This window comes from Cetorhinus maximus, chromosome 22, assembly GCF_964194155.1.
Source record: "Cetorhinus maximus chromosome 22, sCetMax3.hap1.1, whole genome shotgun sequence".
Lineage (NCBI taxonomy): Eukaryota > Metazoa > Chordata > Chondrichthyes > Lamniformes > Cetorhinidae > Cetorhinus > Cetorhinus maximus.
In genome coordinates, this window is record NC_135900.1 from 31,017,405 (window position 1) to 31,038,088 (window position 20,684).

Sequence of the window (20,684 nt, forward strand, 5' to 3'; positions counted from 1 at the left end):
AAAAATTGTAGGAATATATTGGAGAGAGTTACTGTTGATTTACTTTTGTGCATGTTTACTCTAATGCTCTAAATGGCACACTGTGAAAATCTTGTCCCAAATAGTATTTTGGGAACAAGTTTTTTGAAATGCATATTTGAAGTAACATTATTTATATCCTGTGGCATATCCCATGGTTAGTTGATGAATATTTTTATTTTATATACCAATCGTGTCATTGTTGGAGGAGAGACTTCATTTAGCCACCTAGTGTTAGAACTTAGAATTACATTGCAACAGTCAACATAACAAAATTGAACGAACACAAGGGGCAGAAATTTTCCCCCATCGGGGGTGGGGGGGAAATGTGCAGGGGCGGGCAGGAGCGAGCGCGAACCCGAGTGGCACCCTCGATCGGGTGCGTGCCACCACTTTACGTCGGCGGGCCAATTAAGGCCCGCCCAGCATGACGCGTATCTGGAAGCACTGTGCGCTCCCGATGTTGTGGGGGGGGGCGATTCCCTGAGTCGGGGCTCGCGCTCTGGTGTCGCGCATGCGCGCGAAAGAGTGCAGAAACCGTGCCTCAGGGAGATTAGTTTAAGCTTTTTAAAATGTAATGAAGGTTAAAAAAAAACGTTAAGGACATGTCCCCTCATGTGAAACTGTCACACGAGCTGGGACATGTCCATTAATTTTTTCAAAAGATTTTATGTAATCAATAAACACTTCATGAAACCTCATCCCGCCCGTGGATGAGGTTTCATGAAAAATGCGAAGGCTGCCTAGGCTCTTAGCCTGCCCGCCAACCATAAGGTCGGACGGGCAGCATTCTTAACAGCTTTAATTACTTTGTTAATGGCCTTAATAGGCCTTTGACAGTTCGGCGGGCGCGCAGCTGACATGGCTGCACGCCTGTCGAGCTGACAATCTAAATGATGCGCGGTGATGTCGGCATGCCCGCCCAACCTCGCCGCACGTCATTTTACGTGTTGGCGAGCGGGCCCTGCCCCCGCTTGCCAACGGGAAAATTCTTCCCAAGAAGTAGAAGCAGGAGTAGGCCATATGACCTGTCGATCCTGCTCTGCCATTCAATATGATCATGGCCGATCTTGGGCTTCAACTCCATTTTCCTGCCCTCTCCCCATATCCCTTTAATTTCCTGAGACACCAAAAGTTTGTCAATCCCAGCCTTAAATGTATTCAACGATGGAGCATCCACAACCTGCTGGGGTAGAAAATTCCAAAGATTCACAACCTTTTGAGTGAAGTAATTTCTCCTCACCTCAGTAAATGAATGGAATATTGATATAGCGTTATACAGTCGTGAATGTTAACATAAAAGCATGACTGTGAATCATAACAAGAGGAAGTAAGCTTTATGACAAGAAATGTCTGGCCACACTAGAATTTTGCAGGGTCCTTTATTGAGGATAGTTAAAATCAGGAGTACTAATGCAATACAATATGTGATAACAGCGATGAAATTCAGTATTGAAAATATCAATAGCGTAAAAGAACAGCCCGATCTAAGTACAGCAAACAAAATATCGGTCTTTCAAAAGTCATGCATGTATAATTAATTTAGCTGTAGCCTCCTCTTAAGAAGTGCAAGAGACAAATAATGACCTGAAAAATAAGAACATAGGAACAGGCCGTTCCGGGCTATTCAGCCCGTTGAGCCTGTTCCACCATTCAAACAAATCATGGCTGGAATGGTGGGCGGAGGGGGGAACACTATGGCAAGAAGCCAAAAATCAGTTTCACACCACTGTGAAACAAGTTTGCGATCATCCGCTCCACCCATCAATGGCAGGTCACGTTCCTGTTGCTACACATCGGGAACCTAATTTCTATATTTTAGCATCTCGTAATAAGCTCTGCTTGCCAGAATCGTCCCCCCACATTGGGTCATCTGGGCATGCACAACTGTACTTGAGCGACATGCACCTGGTGAGCTGAACTTCACTCAGGACTTTGCTTCGGGCAGCACTCGCAGTCATCAGCGCCAGGCTTCGCAGGCAGCACCTCTTCACTTTTAGGGGGCTCACAGGCAGGTTTTTACCTACCAGACCAGCGGTAAGGCGGGGGTGGCTTTTCAATGGCTGCTGGGCTAGGGCTTGCTTGGGGAAGGGGGAAAAGCGGCCTCAGGCAAGGAAAGAGGCTGCAGGGTGAGGGCTGGACTGGGAAAGCGGTTTTCCCAGGGTGTGTGTATGGGGGCACATGTTGATCTGTGCAAGTGACCCCAAGATAGTGAGGGCTGTGAGAAGGCAATCTGCAGAGGAGATGAGGCCAGATGGAGACGTGAGGGTGTGTGTGTGTGAGTAGTGATGTCCCTTGAGCTGGCAGTGAGTGAGATGCCATTGAATGTATGATGGTCTTGAGTGTGAGAGTGCCTGGCGGCACAGATGAGATAATTCATCTGTTTTCTGCACTGGATGGCCAACGTCTTGTGTGCAACATTGGCACTGGCCACCTCTGCCACCACCTTCGAAACCGGAGCAGTGAAGACTGAAGGGCCTCCTGTGGCCAGCGCAGGGGTCGAGGACATGGCGGCGGGCCTCCACGGCATCCAGGGGGCTGCGTTACTGAATCGGGGGACTGCACTCTTCTTGGCTTTTGGGGCCAGATCAGTCCTGGCTGCAAAACATTGAGAGTGTGCACGTGGCTGCAGTTTAAGAATGGTGCCCAGCGTGAGGAAGCAGCGAGGTATCGGCATAGGGGGCAAATCGGAGGCCTCCGCCAGTGAGACGGCATGTTTCCTGTGGCTGCATAACTAATGAGGCGGGAATGGGATGATATGGCGTGAAAACCTGCCATTGCGACCAGAGGGTAAAACGACCTTATTCCCGGCCGCTACCGCACTTTGTGCAAATCTGGGACAATTCCATCCCATGGCTGATCATCTACCTGTACAACATTTTTTCCCCACTATCCCCACCATATTCCTTGATCTCATTAGTATTCAGAAATCAATCGATTTCTGTCTTGAACATGCTCAATGATTGAACTTTCACAGCCCTTTGGGGTAGAGAATTCCAAAGATTCATCACCCTTTGAGTGAAGAAATTCCTCCTCATCCCAGCCTTAAATGGCCTGCCCCCTTATTCTGAGACTCTGTCCCCCGGTTTTAGATTCACCAGCCAGGAGAAACATCTCATTCATATCTACCCTGTCGCACCCTGTAAGAATGTTTTGCAAGTTTCAATGAGAGAATTTCTCATTCTTCGAAACTCTGGAGAATACAGGTCCAGTTTCCTCAACCTTTCCTCATAAGACAGCCCTGCCACCCCAGGGATTAGTCTGGTGAACGTCCATTGCACTCCCTCCATGGCAAGTACATGCTTTCTTAAGATAAGGAGGCCAAAACTGTACACAATACTCCAGGTGTGGTCTCACCTGGGCTCTACACTATTGCAGCAAGACATCTTTACTCCTGTGCTCAAATCCCCTTGTGATGAAGGCCAACATACCATTTGCCTTCCCAATTGCTTGTTGCACCTGCATGCTAGCTTTTAACGGTCTTGGTAAGTAGGACTTGGTGAGTATTTCAACTGTCCTTAATATTCTCTAAACTAGAGGAAGTAAAAGTAAAGGGAGTAATTTAAGGGTAAGTCATGGCAGGGCAGCTTGGTCACATGGAATGCTGCTCCTGTGTGATGTGGGAAGTCAGAGACACTTCCAGTGTCCATGGTGACCACGTGTGCAAGAAGTGTCTCTAGCTGCAGCTGCTTGAAATCACTGTGTCAGATCTGGAGCAGTGGCTGGAGTCACTGTGGAGCATCCTCAGGTGCTGAGATCTTCGTAGATAGCATGTACAGTGAGGTGGTCACACGGCAGGTAAAGAGCACACAGGCAGAAAGGGAATGGTGACAGCCAGACAGAGTAAAAGCACTAGGCAGGTAGTGCAGGAGTCCCACGGGTCCATCTCCCTCACTAACAGATTTTCCATTTTGGATACTGCTGGGGGACATGGTTTCTCAGGGGAATGCAGCGAAAGCCAAGCCCGTGGCACCACGAGTGGCTCAGCTGTACAAGAGAGGGTGAAAAAAGAGTGGGAGAGCAATAGTGATAGGGGATTCTATTGTAAGGGGAACAGGTAGATGTTTCTACAGCCGCAGACGTGACACCTGGATGGTGTGTTGCCTCCCTGGTGCCAGGGTCAAGGATGTCACTGAGCGGTTGCAGTACATTCTGATGGGGGGAGGGTGAACAGCCAGAGGTCATGGTCCATATCGGTACCAACAATGTAGGTAAAAAGAGTGATGAGGTCCTGAAAGCAGAATATAGGGAGCTAGGAAATAAGTTGAAAAGCAGGACCTCGAAGGTAGTAATCTGAGGATTACTCCCAGAGCCACCTGCTAGTGAGATCAGGAATTGGCGAATAGACCAGATGAATGTGTGGCTGGAGAGATGGTATAGGAGGGAGGGATTTAGATTCCTGCGGCATTGGGACTGATTCTGGGGAAGATGGGACCCATACAAGCTGGATGGGTTGCACCCAGCAGGACCGGGACCAATATCCTCGCAGGGGTATTCGTTAGTACTGTGGGGGAGGGTTTAAACTAGAGTGGCAGGGGGGTGGGAACCTGAGTGGGGAGTCAAAAGAGAGGGAAACAAAGATAGAAATGAAAGACAGAAAAGTAAAAAGCAAAAGTGGAAGGCTGAGGAAACAGGAGCTAATAGCAAATAGAGCCATAGTATAAAAAAAGTGTAAAAATGTTTAAAAGACAAGTCTACAGGTACTGCATCTGAATGCACGGAGCATTCGCAATAAGGCAGATGAATTAACGGTGCAAATAGATGTAAACAGGTACGATATGATTGCGATTACGGAAACATGGCTGCAGGGTGACCAAGGCTGGGAACTGAATATCTAAATTAGGGATAGTATTAGATCCAAAGAGAAGTTATGTAAAGTTGCTAGAAAAAGTAGCAAGTCTGAGGATTGGGAACAGTTTAGAATTTAGGAAAGGAGGACCAAGAGATTGATTAGGAGGAGAAAAATAGAGTATGAGAGTAAACTTGCAAGAAACATAAAAGAGGACTGTAAAAGCTTCTGAAAGTATGTAAGAAGAAAAAGGTTGGCGAAGACAAATGTAGGTCCCTTACAGTCCAAAACGGGATAATTTATAATAGAGAGCAAGGAAATGGCAGAGCAATTAAACAACTACTTTCTGTCTTCATGGAGGAAGACACAAATAGCTCCCCAGAAATGCTAGGGAACCAAGGTTTGAGTGAGAAGGAGGAATTAAAGGAAATTGGTATTACTAAAAAATTAATGGGACTGAAAGCCAATAATCCCCAGGGTCTGATAATCTACATCCCATGGTACTAAAGGAGGTGGCCATGGAAATAGTGGATGCATTGGTTGTGACCTTCCAAAATTCTGTAGATTCTGGAACAGTCCCGGCAGATTGGAAGGTGGCAAATGTAATCCCACTATTTACAAAAGGAGGGAGGGAAAAAACAGAATTACAGACAGGTTAGCCTACATCAGTGGTAGGGGAAATGCTAGAGTCTATTATAAAGGATGTGATAACAGAACACTTAGAAAATATCAGTGAGATTAAACAAAGTCAACATGGATTTATGAAAGAGAAATCATGTTTGACAAGCCTACTGGAGTTTTTTGATGATGTAACTAGCAGAATATAGTGGATGTGGTGTATTTGGACTTTCAGAAAGCTTTTGATAAAGTCCCACATAAGATGTTTGTGTGCAAAATTAAAGCACATGGGATTAGCTGTAATACATTGGCATTGGAAATATATTGCTGTTCTTTCACTGTCACTGAGTCAAAATCCTGGAACTCCCTTGCTAACAGCACTGCAGGTGTACCTCCATCTTGGAATTGAGAATTGCTTAGACAGAGAACAAGAGTAGGAATAAATGGGTCTTTTTTGTAATAGCAGGTGGTGACTATTGGGGTACCGCAGGGATCAGTGCTTGGACCCCAGCTATTCACAATATATATCAATGTTTTGGATAAGGGAACCAAATGTAATATTTCCAAGTTTGCTGACGACACAGAACTAGGTGGGAACGTGAGTGGTAAGGAGGATGTTAAGAGGCTACAAGGCGATTTAGACAAGTTGAGTGAGTGGGCAAATACATGGCAGATGCAGTATAACGTGGATAAGTGTGAAGTTATCTACTTTGGTAGGAAAAACAGAATGGCGGAATATTATTTAAATGGTGATAGATTGGGAAATGTTGATGTACAAAGGGACCTGGGTGTCCCTGTGCACTAATCATTGAAAGCAAGTATGCAGGTGCAGTAAGCAGTTAAGAAGGTAAATGGTATGTTGACCTTCATTGTGAGAGAACTTGAGTACAGGAGCAAGGATGTCTTACTGCAGCGATACAGGGCCTTGGTGAGACCACACCTGGAGTATTGTGTGCAGTTTTGGTCTCCTTACCTGAGAAAGGATACACTTGCCATAGAGGGAGTGCAGTGAAGGTTCACCAGACTGATTCCTGGGACGGCAGGATTGTTATTTGAGGAGAGATTGGGCCGACTAGGCCTGTATTCACTAGAGTTTAGAAGAATGAGAGCAATCTCATTGAAAAGTGTAAAATTCTGACAGGGCTGGATGCAGGGATGATGTTTTCTCTGGCTGGGCGGATCTGGGATAAGGGGTCATAATCTCAGGATATGGGGTAGGCCATTTAGGGCTGAGATGAGGAGAAGTGGTGAGCCTGTGGAATTCCCTACCACGGAAGGCTGTGGAGGCCAAGTCACTGAATATATTTAAGAAGGAAATACATTGCTAGATTCTAAAGGTGTCAAGGGGTATGGGGAGAGAACAAGAGTATGGTGTTGAGGTAGAGGATCAGCCATGGTCATATTGAATGGCGGAGCAGGCTTGAAGGGCCGAATGACCTACTCCTGCTTCTATTTGCTATGTTACAATGAACAAGGACGCCCAGGTCCCTTTGGATATCAACAATTCCCAACCTCTTACCATTCAAGAAATACTCATTCTTTGTTTTTTCTACCAAAGTGGATAACTTCACACTTACTCACATTATATTCCATCTGTCATCTCCTTGTCCATTCACTTAGCTTGTCCAAGTCCTATTGAAGCCTCCTTGCAATCTCTTCAGAACTCGCATTCCCTCTTGGTTTTGTGTCTTCAGCAAATTTTGAAATATAACATTTGGTCCCCACATCCAAATCATTTATATAGATTGTGAACAACTGTGGCCCAAGCACTGATCCTTGCGGTGAGAATTTCATTCATGGGATGTGGGCTTCGCTGGCTGGGCCAGCATTTATTGCCCATCCCTAGTTGCCCTTGAGAAGGTGGTGGTGAGCTGCCTTCTTGAACTGCTACAGTGCCATGTGATGGAGGTACACCTGCAATGCTGTTAGTAAGGGAGTTCCAGGATTTTGACTCAGTGACAGTGAAAGAACAGCAATATATTTCCAAGTCAGGATGGTGAGTGACTTAGAGGGGAACTTCTAGATGGTGGTGTTCCCATCTATCTGTTGCCCTTGTCCTTCTAGATGGTAGTGGTCATGGGTTTGGAAGGTGCTGTCTAAGGAGCCTTGGTGAATTCCTGCAGTGCATCTTGTAGATGGTACACACTGCTGCTACTGTGCGATGGTGGTGGAGTGAGTGAATGTTTGTGGATGTGGTGCCAATCAAGCGGGCTGCTTTGTCCTGGATGGTGTCAAGCTCCTTGAGTGTTGTGGGAGCTGCACTCATCCAGGCAAGTGGGGAGTATTCCAGGAGAATGACCCATTTATTCCTACTGTTTCTGGTTTCTGTCTGTTCACCAATTTTCATAGCAGTATATTACCCCCAATCCCATGCGCTCTAATTTTGTTTATTAACCCCCTCTGTGGGACCTTATCAAAAGCTTTCTGAAAATCCAAATACATCCACTGGTTCTCCTTTATCTATGCTACAAGTAGTATCCCCAAAAAACTCCCGACAGATTTGTCGAACATGATTTCTCTTTCATAAATCCATGTTGACTCTGCCCAATCAGATAATTATTTTCTAAGTTTCCAGTTATCACATCCTTTATAACAGATTCTAACATTTTTCCCACTACTGACATCAAACTAACAGGTTTGTAGTTCTCCTTTTTCTCTTTTCCCTCCCTTAAATAGTGGGGTTATATTTGCTACTTTCCAACCTGCAGGAACCTTTCCAGAATCTGTAGAATTTTGAAAGATAACCATCAATGCATCACTATCTCCATAACCACCACCTTCAACATTCTGGGATGTAGCTTGTCAGGTCCAGGGGATTTAGCAGTCTTCAATCCAATTAATTTTTCGAGTACAGCCTCTTTATTAATACTTATTTCTTTCAGTTCCTCATTTTCACAAGTTCCTTGGTTCCTTAGTATTTCTGGGAGATTTTCTGTATCTTCCTCCATGAAGGAAGGCATAAAGTAAATGTGTAGTTTCTCTGTCATTTCCCTATTCTCTATTATAAATTCTCCTGTCTCTGCCTGTAATGGACCCACATTTGTCCTTGCTAATTTTTTTCTTTTCACATACCTAAAGAAGCTTTGACAACCTGCCTCTATGTTACTTGCTAGCTTGCTTTCATATTCTGTTTTCCTTTTCTTTATCAGTTTATTGGCCATCCTTTGCTAGATTCTAAATTGCTTTCAATCCTCAGGCTTACCACTTTATCTGGCAACCTTATAAGCCTTTTCCTTTGATCTAATGCAATCTTTAAATTATTTTGTTAGCTAGGGTTAATTCACCTCACCTTTCCTTTTAGTTTTTTTGTGTCTTAGAGGAATGTATATTTGTTGTAGACCATGTAATACTTCTTTAACTACTAGTTATTGCCTGTCTACTGTCAAATCTTTTAATGTATTTTCCCAGTCTACCATAGCCAACTTGTCCTTCATACCTTCATAATTTCCTTTGTTGAGATTTAGGACCTTAGTTTCAGAATGAACTATATCACTTTTAAATTAATGTAAAACTCTTATCATATTTATGATCACTGCTTCCTAATGGTTCCTTTGCAGCAAGGTTATTAATCAGCTCTTTCTCATTACATAATGCTAAATGTAAAACAGCCTGATCCCTAGTTGGTTCCTCAACATGCTGCCCTAGAAACCCATTTCATACACACTCCAGGAATTCATCCTCCACAGCATTAGCGGGTTTACCCAATTTATATGTAAATTAAAGTCACCCATTATTATTGTATTACCCATGTTACATCTCATACTTGCTGTTATTAATTTCACTCTAACACCTTTTTAGAAGATGCAGTGTATAATTTAAAACAGAGGTAGAAATCACATTCTAGGATGGTGTAAATGCCAGATCCTCCTGCTGATTTGTTAGCAGATTTTGTCCTTGGTATGTGTGGACTGTGTGTCTGTGATCTACCTTAATCAGTCCTTTTAATATTTTGAGAACTATCTTGACACTTGAATCAGTACCTGAAGTTATATAGGGAATCCTTCCTAGCCTTTGATTATTTATGTTCTTCAGTTAAGAGGATTTTTATGCTCTGATATCAGTACAACAAATATATGTATATACATGGATCATTTTGACATTGACAAAGATGAATACATATATTTACCATTTTGTTCACTATAAAAAGTCTAATTAAATCATATTTTTAAACTGGAGGCTAATTTTGTAACTTAAAAAAAAAGGCTGGTTGTGAACTCTGACTTTGGATTGCACATTTACCCTCTCCTAGCTAATCACCTCACTTGATGAAAACAGGATGTAGATGATTAGTATCACATGATCTGATTAGCAAAGAGAATGGGCATTAATACAGGATAATAGAAAATATTTTTGTAATGTGTTCAACAGACCAGAAATTGCATGGCCCTAATCTTAAATTGCCTGTATCCCTGCACAATTGCTGTTATCCTCTTTACCTGCTAATGGTAATAATAAATCTTCAAGTAGATTTTATGATGGAATGGGGACCTCAAGCTCATCATAAAGAATGTATTTCAGAATTCTGTCCCTTATTCCAGCATGTTACATCATTCATCCTTACAGTGATAGAAGTTGACAGTACTGGATGACTGCCAAGGCTGAAGCTTCCTACTGATTGTATTGTCTCACAGTGTAATGACCTTTATTACTATTCAGCTATATCACTTAACAATAGAAGAAAATTGAATTCTGAAGTATGCTCCCAACCTGATTTCAGCTGCAAGTGATACGTAATTCCCTCGGGCAGATGCCCCTCCCAAGTTTGGTGCAATGCCAAACTAAATTTTAAAATTTCATAGTGGGAGGAATCTCCTGGACACATCTGAAACTTGTCCTGGATTTTCACAGTGTGTTGAGCATGAATACCTGTGTCTTAAAATGTCTTAAAATTCATAAGCCAGGAGAAGAAAGCATTCTCCTGGATATGAATTCAACTCTTAAAAAAGGGTAAGCAGTATGAACGAGGGGAAACAAACAGGTCTGAGACCAGCAGCTTTAGCATTCACAGATCACACATTCTATACATTATAGTGTCCCAAACCATTTTTTAAAAAAGGATTTGTGATTTTGAGAAATGTTGCTTGTTTCCAGCAGCCTTACTCAATTGGTAAATTCATTTTTTGCCATCACTGTCTTTGGCTAACTCCACTGATCTGTTCTGGTGATGTCTGTAGATTAGTAGTGATGGTTGTTTTTGAAATTATTCTCTGGAAAAACAAATCAGTTATCCTTTATCTGCACACTTCTTTTAAAAAGGAAGACTTTTAAAAATATGTATATTACTGTATCTATCAGTATCAGTTGCAAAATGGGAGGCTACATGATAGCAGAACATATGCCAAGATGGGTAAAATTATTTGAATAGGATAATGGTTGCATTACATTTATAAATTACTTTATAAATATTTCAAGGAGCATTTTCTTTCTACTAACCTTTGTGAGCTTCACTTATTTCAAACTCAGGTTACATGGATGCTTAATTTTAAAGAACACAAATACAAACAGTGAGATCTAATTTGGGGTCCTGAATAAATTTAAGGAGAAGTTGGGCTGAGTTGCACCTGCTTTCAATGCACAAGATGAGCGCAGTGGAGACAAATTTTGGCTAGTGGTAACCCATGAAATTTTAGCAGTCATCATATTGGTCTTAGCAACTTTTAGTTGTCCTAGATAGCTGTCTGAATGGAGTATTGAGGGAATAGAAATACGCAAAATTAGATTTACTGTCTTCTAGGCCAGCCCAGTGATTCTTGCAACCTGCCTGCTGACTGCAGCATCAGAATATTTGAAGAGCTGCACTCAGATAAGTCTCTGGTTAATCATTGTAAACTGCTAATCAGCCTGTAGGATTTTATTTGCCTTCTGTGGCTGAGATATTTTATGGAAAGTTCTGGAAAGTGACCTTTGCTGCTTTAGCACTTTGTCTATACAAGGGCCTCACCTGTTACATACGAACATATGAGTTGCGAGCAAGAGTAGGCCACTTGGTCCCTCAAGCCTCGAGCTCCATCATTCAATAAGATCATAACTGGTCTGATTTTAACTTTAACTCCACATTCCTGTATACCCCTGATAACCTTTCACCCCATTGCTTATCAAGAACCTATCTACCCCTGCCTTAAAGATACTCAAGGACTCTGCCTCAACCACCTTTTGAGGAAGAGAATTCACTTCAGAGCATGACCCCCCCAGACCTGACATGTCCCCTTGTCTACAGTACCCTTAGCAGCTTCTTTGAATGCCGAGCGGCCATAGATCAATAGTTTCCCCCCTCCTGTATGTCTTCCTGATATGGGGAATGATTGTGAGGAAAGTAGAAGGTGTAGTATGTGGCAGTTACAGCAGAAGGAGGATAAGGGAAGTAGGCTGTTGTGATTGGAGGAAAGTGATGGAAACCTTGTGAATGCTGGGACTATAGGTATTGCAGGATTAAAGAAAGAGCAAGTGAGAGACGAGGAATTTTGCTGTGGTAAAATCATTGAATTCACATTGGCATTACAGCCTGCTCCTTAGCATTCACCTTCTCTGTCACTTCTCACCATTGTCACTGAATAACTGGCGTAGGTACCCTTCTGCCATCTGTTGGAAGTAATAGCTCCCTCCTCCTGGTGACTTCCTGCACCAACACCTCCAATAGAGGGGGTGGATGACTGTTTCCACTACCCTCTGTTTGTCATTTTTCTCTGTCTAAAGATAAATAAACTTATGGAAGCCTAACGGCACCTCCCCTTGAAGAGGCTTTTTCCCCCAGTCAGTGAGCTGCCAATCAATAGTATGCAGGATGCTAACAGCTCTCCATTCATTATTAAAATAAGCCACGTACCTCTTGCTGAGGTGGCCAGCACATCACTGATTTCACACTGGTTCCTGGCAATAATGCAGTTTTGCTGCTATTATTTTGTCCGGATTGTGGCTGAATAATTGATGAATTTAGCGATTTTTAAACAGTTAAAATCAATTAACACTCAAAATGTATGTGGTTAGTATAACTGCAACAATACCAATATATCAATCATGTGGCTTTTCACATTCCTGATAAAATGTATTACCTCAATATATTGGAATCTGCTTTTGCGTTACACTTCAAAAAGGAAAAATAATCAGAATATTGGTTCACATCCTTTGTTGACATGTTGCTGAACTGTTATCCTGTAAGTGAATTAGGTGCATAACCACAATACAACTTGGTCAGACCCAAACTCGAATACTGATATAATGGCTTTGAAGTGGTTGCAGTGTAGGTTCATCAGAATGATACTGCGACTTAAAAGGTTAGATTACAATGGTTTCATAAACTGCATAAAGCTTTTATACCCTTGTGTTTAGAAGGTTGAGGGGAGATCTAAATGAGGTATTTGAAATATATTCCACAGAGTGGATGCAAAAGAACTATTTTCTCTGGTGGATGAATTCTGGTTAAAGTCACAGAAGTAAAACTGGAGCTAGTGTATTTAGGCTTGAAATCGAGAAGCAATTTTTTCACACAAAGGATAGTGAAAATCTGAAGCTAGCTTTCCAAAAGGCTATGGATACTGAATCAATTGAAATTTTCAATACTTGAGAAAATAGATTTTTGTCAGGTAAGGGTATCAAGAGAAATGGATAAAAGGTATGATCTAATTGGTAATAGATTGAAGGGCTCAAGGGGTTACTCCTGTTCCTAAGAACTCCAACATGAATTGAGGGAAGAAAATGGTTGTGTAGCTTGAAAAAGGGGATGGAGGAATGGCACTGCGATCTGGAGAAGAAATGAGATTAATAAATGGTGGCCCGCAGTTTTACCACAAGAAATGAAGACAAGTCTCCACAATTTTACTGTAATTTTCCCAAGACCATGGCTTACCAGTTCTCAAAAGCTATGTCAGCACTCTGCGATGGAGAGCTGTAGGTCATACACAAGTCCACTCTCCTGCCTCCAGATGTTGAGAAGATGTTTCCACTAGTGGGGGAATTCTCGAACTAGGGGACATAGTTACAGACTAAGGGGACACTCATTGAAAACCGAGATGCGAAGGAATTTCTTCTCAGAGGCTAGTGAATGTCTGGAATTCTCTATCCCAGAGAGTTGTGGAGGCTAGATCACTGAAGGTATTTAGAGAGGAAGTAGACAGATTTTTGAAATATTGGGGAGTTGCGGACTATGGGGAGCTGGTACAAAAGAGGAGTTGAAGCCTGTGGCAGATCAGCCATGATTTTATTGAATGGCGAGGCAGGCTTGAGGGGCCGAATGCTGACTACTCCTGTTTCTTGTGTTCTTATGCCTAAAGACTGCCAATGTTATGATGGAAGAAAAGATCACCATTGGAATATAATGTGATACCAGACGCAAAATTACTTAGAAATAGCTAGTTGCATTACATTCCTGCTTTTCTTAGGCTTGTATCATTGGCAAAGGCATTGAGACCTTCTATTATGTTAAAGGCACCACAAATACAAGTTGTTGTTGGCCTGTGAAAAGGTCATTTGCCCACCCTGATGATGAGGGTGTAAATGGAATGGAAAATTATATATAATTGATTTATTCTCTTTGGAGCGCATTGATTTGTGAATGGATGACTATTGTAACTACTATTTGGATTAAAAGCCATGACCAGAGATGCCTTGCAGCATGTGTACATCTAAAAAGAACAGATTGACTGTCAATATTAAAAGATTTAAAGTCAATTCCTTATTGTTAAAATTTAGATTGCTTGGTCTGCACTATTTTATTGGACAGGAGCTGCACAGGGTGGGAAATTTAAGTTGTTACAAAAAGCCTAGAATATGAATGTTACTCTGTGTGCATTGTTGGAAGTGTAATTTCGAGCACAGCATCCACCATTTTTGTACCCTGAAGGTGTCATTGCTCTGCAACTGCAGCAAAAACAAGCTATAATTGCATTATGGTTTAACATGCCCGCAACTATGCTGGAGCAGTTGGTCAGATCTGAAAACATTTAGAGTTCTTTGTAGAGTGTGTTTCAAATTTAAGGACAGCTGTGCTTCTTCAGTGCTTCATCACTAAATCTTTATTGAACTGAATGTATCATGGCTGCCCCCAGACATTCCCCTATGGCAGAGGTCACATGACTATAGCAAGCCAGGTTATACAATTAGTAATGTTTTTCAAAACACCAAACACCTTCCTTTTCATACCGAACGAAAGATCCAAACATCCCCCTTCTCTTAACAAACTGAAGACATATTTGCATGCATGCTCATGTGTGACTGAGAGTTACCCAAGTTACCCACTGTACACCCACTGTTCTCATGCATTTAACAACTGTTTTGTTCTACTAGTTAGTCACTGCACATGCATTGCACACCTTGTCTTTAAATCATGCCCATCTCTTAATGGGACGAGGGAGAGTTAACATTGGCAGTTCGTCTGGGTGATGTTCCTTGTCTGGAGAGAGTCATTCCCATGGTACTTGTTGCCATGGTAACTTGTTCCATTGCAGTTGTTGGGGGGACGTGTGGTAGTTCTGCACTCAGTATGGTGTCTTTCAGGGTTGCAACTTCTTTACTTGATGTTTCTGCTTGCCATTTTGCCTGGCAATATATTTGGTTGAGTTTTTTTCAACTCCTGCTTTGAGTTGCCAACTGTGGAATTGAGGGTTTTTATTTCCTCCTGGTACCTTTGTGCCGTCTCTGAAATTTGTTGGTTCAAATCTCGCACGGCTTGGTTCGTTGAAGACTTCAGTTTATCGTGCGTGTTCAAAGGTTTATACTCAACTTGAATCTTGCCCTTTAAACTTCCAATTCAGCTCTAATGTGTTCATTTTCATGCAAAACTGCTTAATCTACCTTCAGCTCATGCATTTCACTGCACTGACGGTGTCAGCAACCATCTTGCGGTTTACTTAAATATTGTCACCTTGCTCTGAAGTCTTTTGTTTCCCCCTCTCTGGGGTTTTCTATCGCTTTCTCTCTGGGGTCTTTTGCTGCCCTTTCTCTGTTGGCATGTTTAGCATTACCAGCCCAAGCTTTAGACTTGATTCAGCTGAGATGAATGGCTGTTGTGTCCCATCTATGATCTTGAACTTTAAATCTCCCTTCTTGCCATTGCATTGGGCTGTCAGACTAACTTGTCCCCTCGGTATGAGTATTGTGCCATCAGATAGCCTGAATCTTACTTTTGAGGGCTTCTTTTTTTGGATTGCCATATTGAGCCACTTCACAAAGATCTGTGAAGGTCATCATGTTGCATGATGCACCTGTGTCTTTCTGGTAGTACTTGTTCGCTTGATACTCTCCCTCTGTGGTCATCATTGTAACAGTCACAAACCATTTATCCTATAGACTTGATTGAACCAGCCTCTTATATGGTGTATAGTTCTTCATCAGGCTCTCCTGGCTGATATCTCTCGAGTGGCCGTGTGTATAATAGGGCTATGTTGCTTCTTTCCAGTCAAACACTTGTGCGTGAAATGATTCAGCTTCTTGCATTTAAAACACTGCTTTCCGCATGCTGGGTAATCCTTTTCTTTTGTATGATGTTCTCCACAGTACTTATATCCTTCCCTTTGTCTGCGATTGCTCTGCTCTTTTGGCCTGAAATGTCTCTCAGCACAATGTGTCTCTTGGTCTGATCTGCCATACATGTGCTCTATCTAACGTTTCACAACTTCTGTATTTCTGTCACTTTCTTTAGAGTCAGTTTCTCATTTTTTAGTAGACTTGCTCTCACCAAGGGGTCTCATATGCCTAGGACTAATTTATCTTTAATCAGATCATCTTTTAGCTGTCTGAATTCACATGATTCTCAAGCTTTGTTATTGGCATCATGTGTTGTTCAATAGCCTTGTTTTCACCCTGAGGTGTCGTGTTGAAGACACTGCAGATCATATGTAACATTCACCCAGGGTTCTAAGCATTCGCTCAAGGCTTTCAAAATCTCTGCCGTCTTTTTTCTTTGATGGTTGGTTAGATTTAGGGTGGTACACACTTTGTAGCAGTCCCTCCCCAGCAGCGTTCGGAGTGTGGCTACTCTTATTGGTTCAGGCCTGTTAATGAAGTCTGCTGCAATCTCATAGTTTTACCATTGTATATGGAAAAACTGCCATTTCTGTCACATTTCACCTTTCAATTTTACTGGAGATGGGATTGGAAAATTTACTGCAGCCACTTTACTCGCTCAGTAATTTACTTGCAGCCTTTGTTTACTTTTTCTTTGTCCTTTTCCAGTGGTGTTTTTTTTTGCAGATTTGAACATTTTCTTGTACCTGGGTTCTCATTGTCTTCTCAGCAGCATTTGCAGGATTCAAAAATCTGTTTTATCTCTTGACGCCATGTTTCAAGTTTAAGGGCAGCTGTACTGCTTCAGCCCTTCATCATTGTAAATCTTTATTGACTGAATGTATGATGGCTGCACCCAGACATTCCCTCGTGGCAGAGGCCACATGACTATGGCAAGCCAGGTAGTACACTTAATAATGATTGCATTTCAAAACCCAGAGGGGTGAAGAGCGAAAAGGAGTCCTTTCAACACATAACAACTGAATAATAGCTGTCGGTTCTTTTAACTTCAGTGCTATTAATATATTTATGGCTACAGTGATTTGTATCAATATTTCCCATTGGTTGACTATTTTGCAGTTGAAGAAACCTTACCAAATAAGTTAATATTTTTATGAAGTAATAACTGTTGCACATTTCTTTTTGCCCCACTAGACAATACATTCCATGGTGATTTGGTATGCTGCAGGCAGACAGAGTACAACAGGCTTGTTAATTTCCCACCCAGCAATTTTCAAAACCAGACTCGCATTATATCTGAAATATGCCAACATCTTCTTTCAGAATTATGTATCATATGGCCCCAGATTTTGCAGTCCACACATGCAGTTAAATGCAGAGATCCACATGTTACTATCAGTTATTCTATACTTTTCCAATGCTTTGCTGTTCACAACCACACCGCCCCCCCCAAACCCCAACCACCACCATCTCCCCCCCAACCACCACCACCCCGCCGAAACACCACCACCCCCAAGACTGCAATTAAATACAAATCATTGAGCTAAAATTTGCACCTTGTTGAATGAGGTGTAACTGAGTTTTTAATAGCTTACTATGTTCATAATTCTGTTGAACAGCTTTACTGGCCTTGAAAACATAATATGTCAATTTTTTTCATAATTCACATTTGATTTTTTTTTTGGATATTTCACTATTTAATATTTCAGCTTCCACCAGCATCCTATGTATATGTCCCAATCATTTATTTTGCGCTCTCTAAAATTCTTAATTAGAAGTGAAAAATTTAATGCATTTCACTTCCTGGTTTGCCCTCTGAGTATCCTCCAATGTGATTTACTGCTTACCTTGCTGGGTACCCAGCGATCTCCTTACCTTGGTGCCAGATTCAAAATGACATTGAGATCACCACAGAGGTCACTCGAGCTTCCTTAGAGGTCATCCTTGAGCACTACTGGTTTGCCACTGATCGCAAAATCCAAGCCATGGTTTATGTGTAACACGGTTTTGAATCCTTGTGTACAAGTTTATATATTTTTTTCTAAATTTTAAAACCTGTTTCTCTGTAGAATCTGTAACATTGCTGCTGACCTCAGGAGCACAGGTTGATGCTGTTGGAAAGAATTTATTCACACCACTGTGTGCAGCTGCTGCACAGGGCCATGTTGGGTAAGATCTAAATTTTCATTTTATGTGAACACAAGAAATTGAGATTTCTTGGCCTAAATTGGATTGTGCTGCCTCCAATTTACAGAATTAAGATTTGTCTATAGATCCAATATGACTGCGGTGCAAGCTTGTATACACTAGAAATGCACCACTACCTTAAAGGTTAAGACTTCTCCATGGCCCCAGGTTTGCATATGCAATGGGCCTAAAGCCTGTTTCTGGTCCCTTTTACAAAATTCAAATGCGAGACTGCAGGATGCTCTGTGCACGCTGTGGTCAATTCCTTCAGGCGTTTCGAAGCGAAATTAGTAGTCTTTAAAGGGCCCAGATGAGTGTACCATCCGTAAAGTAAGTTTTAGCTTTTTTACGTATTGTTCAGCCAGTAGAAGCGGGAGCTCACCGCCTGACCCACCCCTCCAGACTCGCATTCAAGCTGGCCCCCCTCTGTGACCGGCAAGCTGTTTCTGGGGCTACGGCTGTTGCCCGCAACTTGCCAATAATAAATAAATGAGTCTGTCATGTCGGCTTGTCAGGACTCTGCCACCAGGTTCATAAACAGCAGCCGCAGTATCAGGATCGTGCCCCGATCCAGGCCTGACCCAATTTCTAGCCCATGTATTTAAATGTTGCCCCTTTTCATTTTAGTTTAGGGAATGCCCGTAACCATCCCTTTTGATGGTTTTTCAACTTAACTGTGTAGCGCAATGCCAAATCATCATAAAATGTGTGTGCTCTTTGATAATGCAGTATATTTTTACTAAATACGTGCTGCCAATTTCTACCCTGTTCTTGTAACGCGCATCTCTCCCATACAAAAGTACATAACGTGTTCTCCACAGTTTCTGGCAACGTTGCACTCAATCTGAGCATTAGGAATTGAATAAGGATAGATTAGGGTAAGCTCCTCTTCCCTCTCCTTCCTCTTCCCTCACCCTCCCTCCAGGTAACTGCCCTGAAAATGCATGTTGTTTCACGGTGATGCGTGCCACAGATAATGAACCCTGTGTGTGAAAAATCAGGAAGGAGATCCTTGACTTACCACTCGTGGGGGTATATTTTTTTTTAATTAATCCATAGCACATCAATGAAGTGTTGTGCTATCAAAAGGCGACAATGCTTCTATCCTGGAAAGACATTAGTGTCGAATCATTTGCTAAGAAATGTAAATATCTATTAATCAGTTTTTAAAATTTATTTTTTCATTCTTTTACAGGTGCACTGAAGTGCTTATTGCTTATGGTGCAAATATAAATTATGCTGCTGAAGGAGGTCAGACTCCCCTTTATCTGTCATGTATAAATGGACATGTTGAATGTACACTTACCTTATTGGAAGCTGGAGCGGATTGTAGTATAATGACTGTTGTAAGTACAGGAAATAAGCAGCTGTGTGCCATTTCTGATTATGAGCATTTGAAATATTAAAAGTTGTTCATATTCTCCAAAAAAAAAATCCAAAAATCATGCTCTTGCATGATCAACAAATCAATGCTCTTGTCCTCAGTTTATGCTTTAAATTCGTTACAAAATTGAAGTAAAATCAGTCGCTGGGTAGTACAGAACTTGAATATTGGTGAAAAGAAATACACGTTGCCAAAGCTTTTTGTCTTGCACTCATCAGGGCAAAGACAAGAGTGGCAAATTTGAAACGATCACACAATTTATACTACAATAGAAAAGGGTGCTGATTAATTGGCAAGTCGATGCTGATTGACTGTGACATTGCCATGGAAAAAGTAGCGGGGAAATGTAGGCTCCCCAAGCTCCCAGGTAATTTAAAAAAACACAAGGCTTGAGCATATTTCTTTTGTTTGCAGGAAATGGGACCCTGCATATGAATGTATGTTGCTTCTAGCAAGTGTAAATGAGCCGCATTACAGGCTCTCTGGCTCATCTTAAATTGGTTTTGTTTACCTCGCAATTGAGTAACATCGTGTATGAATTTCAGTGCTGGTGCAATGCCACATACCTAAGCTGTGCATCCCAGCAATTGGCTGATCAAATCAAATGGCATGTTCTTTCGGTTTTTTATAATAGGCAAAGTACAGATCATACTCAACCAATCTCTACTTGCAAAATCCAAAACAAAACATCTACTGTTAGATGTGATTCCACTATTGGCAGGGTTTGCTGAGCAATACTGAGTGTGTTAATAGCTACACTGACATCCAATTTAAGATAATAAAAAGGAATAAACAAAAGGAATATGTTCAAGCTTTGCAGCTTTTTTGAATTACCTGGGAGCTTGAGGAGCCTATGGTTCCCCATTGCTTTCTCCATGGCAATGCCTCGGTCAATCACGGTCAACTTGTCAACCAATCATCACCCTATTTTCCTGTAGTATAAATTGTTGTGATTATTTGAAATTTGGCATTGTAGCATTTGTCTTGATGGGTGCAAGATGAAAATTTCCAGCAACTTGTCTCTCTATTCAGCAATATAGAAGTAAAATCCTTCCTTCATTGTTTTTTAAATTTCTGTCTCAATTGCCTGCTATTTGGTATTATTTAGTATATAAGCTTTGCAGTAGTTTAATGATGACCCCTTTACTTCATTGATATGCTTATATGGAGCTCTTCAGTCATTTTATTTGACAAGGGTGATCATTGGAAAAGATGTACCACAGTTTTAAA

At 41.8% G+C, this 20,684-nt stretch overlaps 1 protein-coding gene across 3 annotated transcripts in view; it reads left to right on the forward strand.

Annotated features, from left to right (window-relative positions):
• Window positions 1-20,684, forward strand: part of cttnbp2 (cortactin binding protein 2) — a 153,809-nt gene that overhangs the window by 78,233 nt on the left and 54,892 nt on the right. For all 3 annotated transcript variants that reach the window (XM_078568007.1, XM_078568009.1, XM_078568008.1), the window contains 2 exons: window positions 17,953-18,052; window positions 19,266-19,416. In XM_078568007.1, coding sequence (XP_078424133.1) covers window positions 17,953-18,052; window positions 19,266-19,416 — 251 coding nt within the window. The remainder of the gene's footprint in view (window positions 1-17,952; window positions 18,053-19,265; window positions 19,417-20,684) is intronic.